The following is a 12,634-nucleotide window of genomic DNA, read 5'->3' as shown; positions in this document are numbered from 1 at the left end:
GTGTGTAATTGATGCAGATTCAGCACTTCCAGTTTTATGTTCCAAATTTAATGTAAATTTTAAACAGCCAAACAATCATGCTGTGCTTTGCAGTGAGGAAGATTTTCTTTGATGTGTTTAAGTGTACTAGAGGATATTCTAGTGCAATATTGTACCAATTAATAATTTAATGCTTCCATCACCATGTACATTATTATCCACCACACTACCAAGGTATTTATCCTGTTGGAAGAACAGTATAATATTGGTGGTGTAATACATTTGGCACTGAGATACTCTGCTATATTGCTATCTGTGTTCATCTGATTAGAGAGAGCTGACCATCGATCAATTCTTTTCACTCATAAGAAACCATATTGGCACTGTGGGCGACTGGGTACTTCACATTTTGCACACATTCCTTGGGCAGTAGGATGACCAGATTATAAAAGTGGGTTCCTGCTTTTAACACGGTTACAAAACTGATGTTCTTATTATTCCAGCACTGTCAATATAATGGATGAATAGAACATGGTTAACACAGAAATAGTAACTATCGATGAACTTTAGTCATAAAATCTCTTGCCTGTTTTCTAGCAGAACAGTTGGTATACCTGCCCACCCATTTCAGTCAGAAGTGTGTGGTGCAGGATTGATACATTACAACAATGACTGACTACTCTTCGAAAGTACTCGATTAACTGTTAAGTGCTTTGGAACGTCCTGGGGTAATGAAAGGCAATACATGAACGCAAGTCCTTTCTTTCATTAAAGAAGGCACTGATAAATAATACTGCACTATTTATCTTTTTAATTGTCATTTTCTTTAATATACAAAAATATGAGTAATCTCAAAAATATGAACAAAGAGCAGTGGTCTGTTGAAATTTTGTATTTGACATGCCAGTGTATGCAGCTGCTGGATCCAAATAAATTGCTTACCAATTTACTAAGAATTATGCTTTGGTCAGGACCGCCATATGAAGGCAGAGAATGAGAAAGTTCCATGGAAAATCAATGGCTGAATGAGATTTCTATTTGAAGCAGATGTGCATTTGTCTAGATGTTCACAATATTCATAATTAGGTGAATAAAGCACCTGAATAAAAGCATGATGTTTTCTTTGTGGCATGTAACCAGAACATCCAGGTTCTTTGTAGCATGTGGAAAATAGGATTACTGAGCTTTTAAACATTATCCATTTTGTTGAACTGTGTTGACTGAATTTTAATCCATTGAATATTGATCATTAAATTCAGAATTCTCTCCACAATTTTTTCCTGCCTTTCTTAAAGCGACTAACATAAACTGGAGTTTAAATATTCTTGGGGGTGATGGCATCCAAGTAGTATTTCATCTAAGTGACCATGCTTCATCAGGGGAGATGGCGGTGTAGTGGTAATGTTACTGGACTAGTAAACCAGGGACCCCAGGGGCGGGGCAGGGCGGGGCGGGGTGGGGTGGGGCAGGGGAGGAATGTATTCAAATCCCACCATAGTAGCTGGTGGAATTTAAATTTAATTAATAGAACCTGGACTATAAAGCTAGTCAACCATGAGAACTATTATCAATTGTTGTAGAAACCCATCTGGTTCACAAATTCATTGAATATTTAAAAGGTCATTGAATATTTTTAATGCTGTGTTAGATAGATTCTTGGTTGACAAGGGAGTCAAAGGGTGTAGGGTGTAGGAAGGAAAGTGGAGTTGAGGCTGCTATCAGTTCAACCATGATTGTTTGAATGGTGGAGCAGGCTCAAGAGGCCAAATGGCCTACTCCTGCTCCTAATTCGTGTGTATGCATATATGTATGTATCTATGTAAGACAGGACTGTGAATGTTAACAAGCCCAGGTCTGGAACTTCAGCCTGTCCTCATGCACATTCAGGTAGAAATGGATGAGAAGTGGTACCTGGTAGGTTTCTTGACTAATGCTGCAGTATCCCAAAAGTCACCTGACAGGTCATTATTAAAATTATGACTTTCCTGATTTGCTGTAACTCTGTAGTCCACATCCTTACTAACTGAGACGCAAGAGTGAGGACACTGAATCTCCTTATTTAAAATTCCAATCACCGTATGTACGCATTTGCTCACCTGTAAAAATCTGTTATTCTGCAAACAGGCAGCAAAAATGTGATGGAAACATTTGCATAGTTTCTTTGGCCTCTGTTTTTAATGTTCATGTAGCATGGACTATCTTCTTTCAAGAGGTTAAGAACCTGGCATGTCTGTTTGCAGGCTTCTGCATAATTCACACTAGAACCTGCCTCAAAAAAAACCATGGAGCAATATTGAAGATGATTATTTCATTGATTTTCCACCTCATCTTGTAGGAAATTACTTTGCTTCAGTTTAACATCTGTCCGGGATGATACTGTTGCAGTTGGTGCCTTGCTGCATTGGACGTCACCGGCCAAATTACCACTCAATCATTTCCTGGAATAGTGTGTTGAAGCTCCAGCCAACAGTACTAAACACAATGAATGATATTGGGAATTCAGATAGACTTAGAGGAGAAATGCACAGGCCCTGAAATTCTTGTCCCAATCAAGGCAGAAGATAGGCAGATCACCTGGCCAGAGTCTAGAATGGAATCCAATAGCAAAGGATTCCACACCTTATTTTTTTGTTTATCATCACTTTGCAACAGGAAGCTGTGATTGAATCTTTTGCCAACCTCCCATGTTAAGGGGGAAGTGTCTGCAAAAGTTTCAAGTATTTCCAGGGAGATTATTCCCTTTTTGTCCACCTTGGATCTCAGTGAGCTGGTAACTTGCAAGCTTCCTATTGAAGCTTATACAAATCTTCCAGGCATTACAAGGGAAAGATATTCAATCCCAGAGAGTGTGATTATGATCCAAAGAGGCTCACTTAATTGCTGCACTGGGAGCAGACATTAGGAAAGGCTACTTTGCTTTGGAACCTCACCAGAACTCTGCTCTGCTCTTGGACTCGCATAGTGTAACATTCTATTGGCATTTCAGTGTGGAAACTACACGTTTGTTGATCCAGGCATTCAGGTGACCCTTTTCACAGGATTTTGAATTGAGTCCGTGCCTGAGGCTCAGGCGGGCAACTGTTTCACTACATTGCATTTGTATCAACAGAACAGACCCCCAGGGGTTTTGGTCCTGCAGTAACTTCCAATGCTGTCTTTTCAAATCAAAGATCTCAGAAGTAACCTTTTACGCTTATAAAAATGAAAATGAGTATCTATTATAAAAATGCTGTGTCAGAGCTGTAGTTTGGATGGAAAGGCCTGAATTTTCACTTAGGGTTCAGGAGTACAGTTGGAAAAAGTGCCTCGGATGGTCTGATTTTCTTTCTGGAGTGAGGGGGTAGGGGGCGTGAGTGTTAACAGGAGTCATGCCCACTGCCCTCGGAAACAGCTCAGAGGCAGCACAGGGGGTGCCGGAATCCAACTGACCAAAAGGCCTACCTGATCTGGCACCTTATCCCGGCTGCAAAAAAGCCAAAAAATAACCCTCTAGCCCTCATCCCCTCACACCCCCACTCAAATACTCCCCATGCCTCAACTTAGTGCCAACTCATGCCAATCCATACCCCCTTGTACCCTCCATGCCAACTCACCCAACACCCACCATGGGCAGACCTCAGGACCCATGCTGAGAGGAAATAAAATAAAGTTCCAAGTGTCTATTGATGAATTCACTATTTGAAGAAAACCTCTCTTAGATTAAAAACCCATTCACTACATTTAAATTCCTTCAATCACTTAATCCCTCATAACAATAAGCAATTGTATTCATAGCCCATCATAAAAGACTTTATAACGACAGTGAAATGACAGGCATCCCACAGTGATAATGATAGGTTGTGAAATGAGTCATGCAGCACAAATGCTATAATGATCACCCTCAGGCACATATCAGTAGACAAAGTTAAATAGAAAGTACTGATTTTTTTTTTAATTTAAAGGCCAGGATATTTAAATCGCTTGACAGCTAGCAGTTCCAATTAGCTTTGAGAATTTCCTTGACAGCTTGACGGTTCCAATGAAATTGACAATTCCAATGAGTTTATCTACTTATTACACACATTCATCAGCACTTTTAACAATCCCAAGGGCACGTGACCTTTCGCAAAGGGCACCTTACCTCTCCCAACGGCATCCCTGGACCCATTCAAAAGGCCATCCTACCTCGCCAAAAGGCCATCCTCCCTCTCCAAAGAGCTCTGCTAACTTTAGACTTTCTCCTGATAAGTCTAAAGTGCACAAGTTGTATTTTGGTCACTGAAAATTGGACCTGACTAGAGGCAGCTGCACTTTAACATGTGCAGCTGCCTCCATGAGCCACAGATGTGCAAACTACAACCCACTCCCTCCCGCCCCGGTGAAAATGATGGGTGCTGGATTCGATGGAAAGACTTCCAGATTCAGGCCTCCTGTTGGATAAGTCTTCTCTGTCATTTTGAAAATTCAGGCCACAGTCTCCATCCAAGAACACCCCAGTTTTATTTGATTATTTTGCAAACTTTGTAAAAAAGGATTACAAAGTTCTTTCTCTTCCAAATAACAGAAATTAGCAGGTTCACTAAGAGTACTTAGCAAATAATGTTTTGTTGGCTTTCATTTTTTTACAGCTCTGAACTTATAAATTATAAATAGATTTAAAAAAATGTAAAATGTTCTACAACGACCTGAATAAACAGAATCAGAGAATCACAGAATTGTTACAGTGCAAAAGGAGGCCACTCGGCCCATCGTATCTGCACTGGCTCTCCGAATGAGCATGATGACTCAGTGCCATTCTCCTGCCTTTTCCCCAGAACCTTGTACATTGTTACTATTTAAATAATCACTTAATGCCCTCTTGAATGCCTCAGTTGAACCTGCCTCTGCCACATATCCAGGCAGGGCATTCCAGGAGCACACTGTTGATTCCAAAGGAGAAGTGAAAAACAACCATTCCCTATAATTTGTTTTGTGGTCTCCAGCAGCCCATTTAAAGACTACCAATTAGGGTGCTATAGAACTGGAAAACTAGTCTTAACTTTCCATAAACTTTGCAGAAGGGTCCCAAAACAGAGCAGGAAACCTTCTTTGCATATTTAAATTGATGCAACATTGATACTCGTTGCTGCCAAGGATATTTAAAAACAGTGAAGAGCAATATGATGCCAGCTGTGTCTCTGGGACAGATTGCAAGGCCTCATACCTAGATGTTGGTAAATGTTGCACCCATTTCCTACCCAAAAACATCCATTTCTATTCCATTTTCTTACATTCATTATAAAATAAAATATAAGTAATTCTCCCAAGAGTTTAAAATTCCAATTGATTTGTCTGCATCATAGTTCAGATTAAAATAGTACTAGTAATTTTGAGCACATTTCAACTGAGCTCATATACAGTAAACAGGAGACATGTATGTTGAAGCTCAGTACATTTCCATTAAGACAATGTGATGGAGTGTAAATTATCGATTTGATAAGCAGCCATTAACAAACCATTATGCAGTGAGAAAAGCATCCACACTACTTGATATAATTAAACTGATGGTGCATCGTTCTGTATGCAAGATCCCTTTTGCAAAATACCTTAGTGAAAAGTAACTTATTGTGGAAACGCTATTTCATTTAGCTTGGGTCACGTAGCAATTAATTACTTTAGACATGGAATGTAGGTTGCTAGCAGCAGTAACATTTTGTTAACTGTTTGAAAAGTTCTGTCCTCATAATCAGTTCAGTATTTTTTCCTATTGGCTAAATGAAATACATTCACCAAATTTGCACTAGCTGTTACCATCTTCCTTTATAGCATTAATTCTGCAGCCTCCCATAACCTGTGAAAATGGTGAGGTATGAAAGGAAGATGAAACAGATTGTAATGATTTCAGCTTATGTCCTCTGGTTGGCCCAAGGTGCTAGAAATTGATATGTTTACATTGCTATGCCAGGACTGATAGGAAACAAGTTCTCTACTGTCATCCCTTACATTGTCATTTTCCAACCTCAACTGAGTTGTACAAGGAAATCATTTCCATCCAGGAAGGGACGTTAAATTGAAAAAAAAAAATAATCTAATTTGCCTTCTGCCTGTTCAAGAGCATAAATAGGGAAAATGATGGCAGACTCTCAGCTGCCCATTAACTTGGCTGGGGAATGGTCTGCAGAATCAGGGGATACATCGAGAAGCAAACAACTTGCAGTAGGGGTAACAAACAAATGCAATTTATAACCACAGTGTATTGTATTCCTTTTCAAATTTAAAGTAATTATTTAATATAAAATAATATATATATATATATAAAATTGTAAGTGTGTTATAGGGTCAACCAATATGCAATGTTCATGGTGGTATCATAAGCCATGAGAGTACAGCTCAAGTGATTTCTTCACATTGTCCATTTCCGAAGAGGAAGGTCTCCATTGTGATTCCCCATATTTGACAAGCAGGAGGCTGTTAGCTGGATTATAGAGAGGATTTCACAATAATACAATATCACACGACAAGAATGTTAATATATAAACCGTGAGAACTAATACATTAGGAAACATAAATGTGCTTTGATTTTTGTTTTTCTACATTTTGTATTTTCTGTTTGCATTATTTTATCGGTGTACATCACACTGCACCTTTTGTCAAACCCTTATCAAGTGATTCCTATAGTATACTGTAGCTTTGTTGTATCACTTTTCTTTACCATGTATAGTTTTAACTGATACACCCTTCCTTTACTTTCAGTTACGGAAGAGTTTATGCTGCAGACCCCTACCACCACGCACTTGCTCCAGCAGCCACCTACGGCGTTGGTGCCGTGGTAAGATTATCATTGATTCACTAGTATCCTTTCTTGCTGCTTCAATCCTGCATATTTTTTTTATCTCCGCCAGCATATCCTCAGTTTAACTTAATTGAATTTGTCTCTGGTGCTAACAGCAGCTAAAATGCCACATTAATCCTTCCAGTAAACTTGATGAATGTCTTAATTTCTTGGCAATGTAGTGCATGTAAGTTATTATATTTCTAATTTTGTGAGTATCACCTAGCTGAACGTTTGGCTTAATGGAATAATTAGTCATTTTGATAATTAAATCCATCACTTTGTTTCAGAATGCTTTTACACCCTTGACTGATGCCAAGACTAGGAGCCTTGCTGATGATGTCGGTCTCGTTCTTTCTTCATTGCAGGCTAGTATATACCGAGGGGGATACAGCCGTTTTGCTCCATACTAAATGACATACCATTAAATCTTCTGCTGGGGAAAAAAGAAGCTTTTCCAAGGCCTGGGTATTGCAATACATGCAGTAGTGCATCATTTTAGCAACTCTAAAAAGAGGAAAATACTACATTTTTTTAATCTTATACCTCAGATATTTTGTTCTGTGTATTTTAATAAGTGGGTTTTGATTTCTGAAAGTTACATATCTGATTATTGGCTAAAGCAGCTGCTTTTCTATTGGTGATAAAAGACTGAGATGTAAGAACTGAGAGAACCACAATCACTGAGACACGTACATATGAAGATGCAGAACAGCAGCCATTGGGATTCTCACCTGTTTTGTAGGATTGCAAGTGACTAAATCAGTCATTTTTCCTCATTTCAATTTTGTTTGCTTTATGAAGGAGGGAGGGTTAAGGGAAGGGGTGTCAACCTGCATTATATAGATTTGAAAGAGGGCACCACTGCACCAAGTATCTTGCTATCAATTGTCTTAAATTATTCACTATTTGTTCAAGCCAAAGGTTATGTTTTTCAATGTTTCTCGGCACTTGTACATAAGGTTTCAGAAGGGCCATCCATTCAATTACAAGATACTCCACCAGGCAGTATTCAGCAGTTCAACCATAGATAGGTCTATTTAAGTAAATCTGCTAGTTAGGCCATCAATGAGCATTCTTTTTATATTACTTCCAGTATATAAATTATTGATATCATTGCTGACTTTTGTATTATGGGAGGGAAAACATTCAAAAATGGTGATAAAGCATTGTTTATATTTTTCTTTTTGTCAGAAGGAAAGTAATAAACTAGGTTCTTTGTACCAGTAAAATGTATAAATAAATTTCAAATTGTGCAGTGGAAATGTTCAGTTATAGATTACACAGCCTATGATGTTTTAGAATTAGCATAGTAGATCAACTGTAAGGCGTATCATTTTTATGGAATACATGATAATCATATCCAGATTTATATAAGCATTTTACAAGTATTGCAGTCATTAAGTGTAGATAATCATGGTATTTTCGTCAGCTTGGTACTTTTGAGACATGACTGTGTTGTGTAAACAAACAGCAATTTTTCATTGCTTGACAGCTCGTGTTATTTTGTTATGTTATTTTCCGAGGAGGCCTTTTATTTTTGGACTGGACCGAATTAAAAGTGTTCACAAAAAGGAAGCATTTTACTTATAATGCTTTGAATAAATCACAAAACTAGAAAGCCGATTCCGCCTCTGGGCCATTTCAGTGTTAAAAGCGCAATGTAAGCAAGTTGTCGGGTCAGCTTGTCTGAGCGTCCTTGAAAAATTGCAGCTTGTCTGTGCATATGCTAGAATCCGTTCACTTTGTCCTGTTTAACAGTACCTAAGTTGGGGTGTTTGTCACAGGTCTCCTTGTTTTTTGTAATAATGCAGCTTAAAAACTTTTTCCTCTGCCTTTTTGCTGCAATTCTTAGTTATACTCCTCATGTGTACTGTGTGCGCCTCCTGGCGTACACCTAGTAAATATCAACCCACAATCTGTGATATACCTATGCGATTAAAAACCTGCTGGAAAGTGTTGTGGCCAGGCTTTCTCTTTGTCATCGTATGTGCATGCAGTATGATCAGTTGAACAATAACCATCAATAAAATTTCACAAAATTGAAATTACTGACACTGTTGCTTCTTTTTTTTTAACCAATAATGGAACATTATCAAATGTTGCTTAACTTGTGATTTGGGCCTATTAACCTGTATTGCACGTAGAACTGTTACTACCTATTTTCACATGGGAGAGGAATTCTTTAGACACTGTGGGGTCAATTTCCCTGGAGCCCTGCATCCTAGCGTTGGACAGGCACACTGGTCTAGGTATTAATTTTAGTGAAGGTCTGCTGATGCCAGCTAGGCCAAAGAATGATCATTGCATCAGAATTGACAGGCTTGAGGCACGCATAATATTTGGCTTCTGGCCTCATTTAAAATGGAGAGTGAACTATAGGCACATACTGGGCATCCCTGGGCAGATTGTCAGTGAACTGACATTAGGTTTTAGGTCACTGTGTCACTGACAGCGTCCTTCAGGTAGTTCTTGGAAAGGAGCGGAGACAATCAGCAAGGAATGGGTATGATTGGGAATCAGGAGGAAGTGAGCAGAGAAGGTCGGGGAGATTGGGAGCACACTGGAGTTCTTCTTCAGGCTCCACATCCATTGAAGTAATTTTTAGCAAACCTATCTTATTGGTAGCAGGCTTGGTAACGACAGAGCTGTTTGCAAAGGGGGCCTCAAAGGCTGTTAAGCCTCTTATTTGCAAATGAAAAGTCTTCATACCTGCTTCAGACATGGGTTCTGGATATCCTTTTTTTCTGGACAATCTTCCTTTGCCAATGTGACAGCTGGTGCAATTCTATTGCAGAATATGCAAGTGAATGCAACCTGGCATACTGGGCGCTTAGGAGCCAATTTTGCCCTTGCAAAATGGGCACAGGATCAATGTATTTCTAGGCCAGTGCAGCCAAAGAGTATTGAATCCATTGTGGCCAAAATATGTCAGAATTTTGTGAGCTGGGTTATTAATATGGCAAAGTCACACCCCCAGTATAGTTCCACTCACCAACAGGATATTTTAGCTGGAAACTGGGAGTAGAAGTGGCAAAGCAGAGGCAGAATTATGATGTCCAAAAATCCACAGGGTTCCTGAAAAAAGTAAGACACTTACTCTGTCAGCTAACTTCACCTTGCTGCCTGGCCTCGTCATTGGCCACAGTCAATGTTCTTGAAGCTTCTTGATGTGCTACTGGGATTAGTTGCTGGACGTAACCAAAGAAAATTGAGGCAGAAGGACCAAGAACACAGCTTGTGTCTCTTTACCATGGCAATGCTGGGTCTGTGCCTATTTTATATGCAGGCCTAGCTGAAAAACCTGGAACTCCCAGAATAATGTAAAAGGGGAGCAGAGACCCAGCTAAATGATCCAATAAATTGAGAAATCATCTTGGATATGATTACAAGGAATGATCAAATCTCCTATTTTATGCACTTGAGAAGTCTTGTCAGACTAAGCTTGGCAGATCTTAATATGGCTGGGGGAGTGGGGAAATTACAGATTTCCTTCTGAATGCGAAGCATAGGTACAACGCTTAAGGTGCTCTCGTCTGATTAAACAGGACCACCAAGTAACTCATAAAGAAGGAAAAGACATTTGGGCCATGAAGGAAATTGCCATAGAATTAAAATGAATTTGACATCAAACTTCATTTAAGAATGTTTAAAAAAAGGCATCAGAATGGCAAAGATAATTTTTCAATTGAATATGGAAAAAGAAGTGAAGCGTACTAATAAAAATCTATTGAAATAATACAAAAGAGGGCAATGAGAACGATTGAGAGGATGGGGAGATTAAATTATCATGAGCGATTTCGTATATTGAGCGTGCTCTCACTGGAAAAGTAAAGATTGGGCAGTGATATTCTCGCTGTTTTTTGTAAAGGGAGTAGATAATGTAGACATAACAAGAATTACACCTTATCCAGGACATTAGAACCAGAGCATATGGCATGAAGGGGAGTAAACTCAAGACATTCATTCATTGAGCAAGATCCCAGAATTTGCTGTAAAAATAGTGGCAAGTTAAATGTGCATGCCGCAATTAAGAGAGAGATTAAGATGAGAGAGAGAGATATACTGTGAGTTGCAAATCACCACAATTTGCTGCAGAGTATGCACTACTCTGCCATTAGCCTCACAAAAAACGGAGCTCACCATCAACCTCCCCATGTGAGTCAAGGGCCTAAATTTTCAATTCCGGCTTGGGAGCGCAGAGTCCGGACATTTCCTCGCTCCTCAGGCCCGACCCGGGAGAAAGTGCCCTGGAACTTTGGATATTTATTCCAGGGGTGGGGTAGGGATGGGGGTGGGGGGGCTGCAGGGTTTCTGGGAGTCATGGCAGGCGACCTCAGAAACAATGCGGAGAATGCCGCTTGTGGAGCTAGGCTGGGCAGTGCACCAGTGCACTTCGTGCAAGATTTTTAAAAAAGCAATAAAATAAAAAACAGTCCTCATCCTTCATACTGCTCACCCTGCACATACTTCCCATGCCCCGTTCATGCCAATCCATGCCACCTAATGCCTTCTACCCACCCCCATGGCCCTTATTACCATCCATGCCAACCTCTACTTTTCTACCCACAGCCATGGCCCCTCGTACGCTTCATGTCAATCTATGCCCCTCTCTACCCATCCCCATGGTCCTTTATAGCCCCTATGCTAACTTAGTGCCAACTCATCCAAACCAATGCCCCCCCACCCACCATCCTTTGCCCTTACAGATACATTGCCCATGGGTCAATTGGTAGTCCTCAGGACCCATGCTGAGATGAGGTTGAATACAGTTGTGTATATTGATGGAGTTCACTATTTCAACAAAAGCTCTCATTGATAAAAATGTGTTCATTACATTTAACTTAGTTTGCTCCCTTATTAAAGCAAGCTTTTGAATTTATAGTCCCACTCCAAAGAGTCCATAAATACTTGGAGGTATCAATCAAGCTTGAAATGGCAGGCACCCCACTGTGATAGTGTAAGGTTGTGAAATCAGTCATGCAGCACTAATCCAGTAATGATAACCCTTGGGTTTATGCCAACAGATAGAGTGAAATAGCAAGCATTTTTTCACACTGCAGTTTTTTTTAAATAATTAAAGGACAGGAAATTTAAATGCCTTATCAGCTTCACAGTTGCTTTTGACAGCTCCAATGAGGTTGACAATTCCACTGAGTTTATGCACTTTTTACACACATTCATGTCTAATTTTAAAAATCCTGAAGGGCACCTTCACTCGCCCAAAGGGTACCTGACATCCTCCAAAAGTGTCCCGGGGCCATATCCAAAGAAGTAGGTACCCTACCTAACCAGGCAACCCCACAGAGTTTAGATCTGCTCCTACAAGGTCTAATCTGCTCATGTCATGTTTCCTATTCCTGAATAACGAAAATCAGACATGACTAGAAACAACTGTTGTTTTATATGGGCAGTTGCCTCTGTGAACACGGATATGCAATTTGGAACCTGTCCCCATTCTGCAATGTCTGTGAAAATGGTGGGGGCCGTGTTCGGGAGCGGGACATCCAGATTGGGGCCTCTGGAGCCATTTTTGTAGCAACAGAGAGGCTCTCTGTCATTGGGAAAATTCAGGCCCATGAGTTGCTGGATTTGCTTTGTAAAAATAAATTAAGTGCTCCCCATAAACATTGAGCTGGCTATGTGAGGACTCTGTTAATGGTGTGATTTATCTTTCCAATGGCCATTCACTTTGAAATCAATTAGCGATTAATGCTAATATTTCTGCGCATGGCACATAAAGCACACAACCAGGATGCAAGTTAAACTGCGTAATTTGGTGTGGATTCTGACTGTCAGAAAAGTCAATACTAAAGTAATTCCATACTGGTGGGATTAAGAATTCTTCCCCCTCCTTACCCCTAC

The 12,634-nt window shown here is 39.9% G+C and overlaps 1 protein-coding gene across 7 annotated transcripts in view; it reads left to right on the top strand.

The window, feature by feature from the left end:
• rbfox1 (RNA binding fox-1 homolog 1) overlaps positions 1-8,820 on the top strand; it is a 322,181-nt gene extending 313,361 nt beyond the window's left edge. For 4 of the 7 annotated variants that reach the window (XM_078558397.1, XM_078558395.1, XM_078558391.1 and 1 more), the window contains 2 exons: positions 6,691-6,766; positions 7,060-8,820. In XM_078558397.1, coding sequence (XP_078414523.1) covers positions 6,691-6,766; position 7,060 — 77 coding nt within the window. In that variant the 3' untranslated portion in view covers positions 7,061-8,820. Of the gene's footprint in view, positions 1-6,690; positions 6,767-7,059 lie in introns of those variants that run through there. The other 3 variants (XM_078558394.1, XM_078558392.1, XR_013578929.1) reach the window with 2 other exon arrangements.
• Positions 8,821-12,634: the final 3,814 nt, after the last annotated feature.

This window comes from Cetorhinus maximus, chromosome 15 (assembly GCF_964194155.1).
Source record: "Cetorhinus maximus chromosome 15, sCetMax3.hap1.1, whole genome shotgun sequence".
Classification (NCBI taxonomy): Eukaryota; Metazoa; Chordata; class Chondrichthyes; order Lamniformes; family Cetorhinidae; genus Cetorhinus; species Cetorhinus maximus.
Note: the sequence above shows the minus strand (reverse complement) of the source record. Positions and strands in the feature narration are given on the sequence as shown.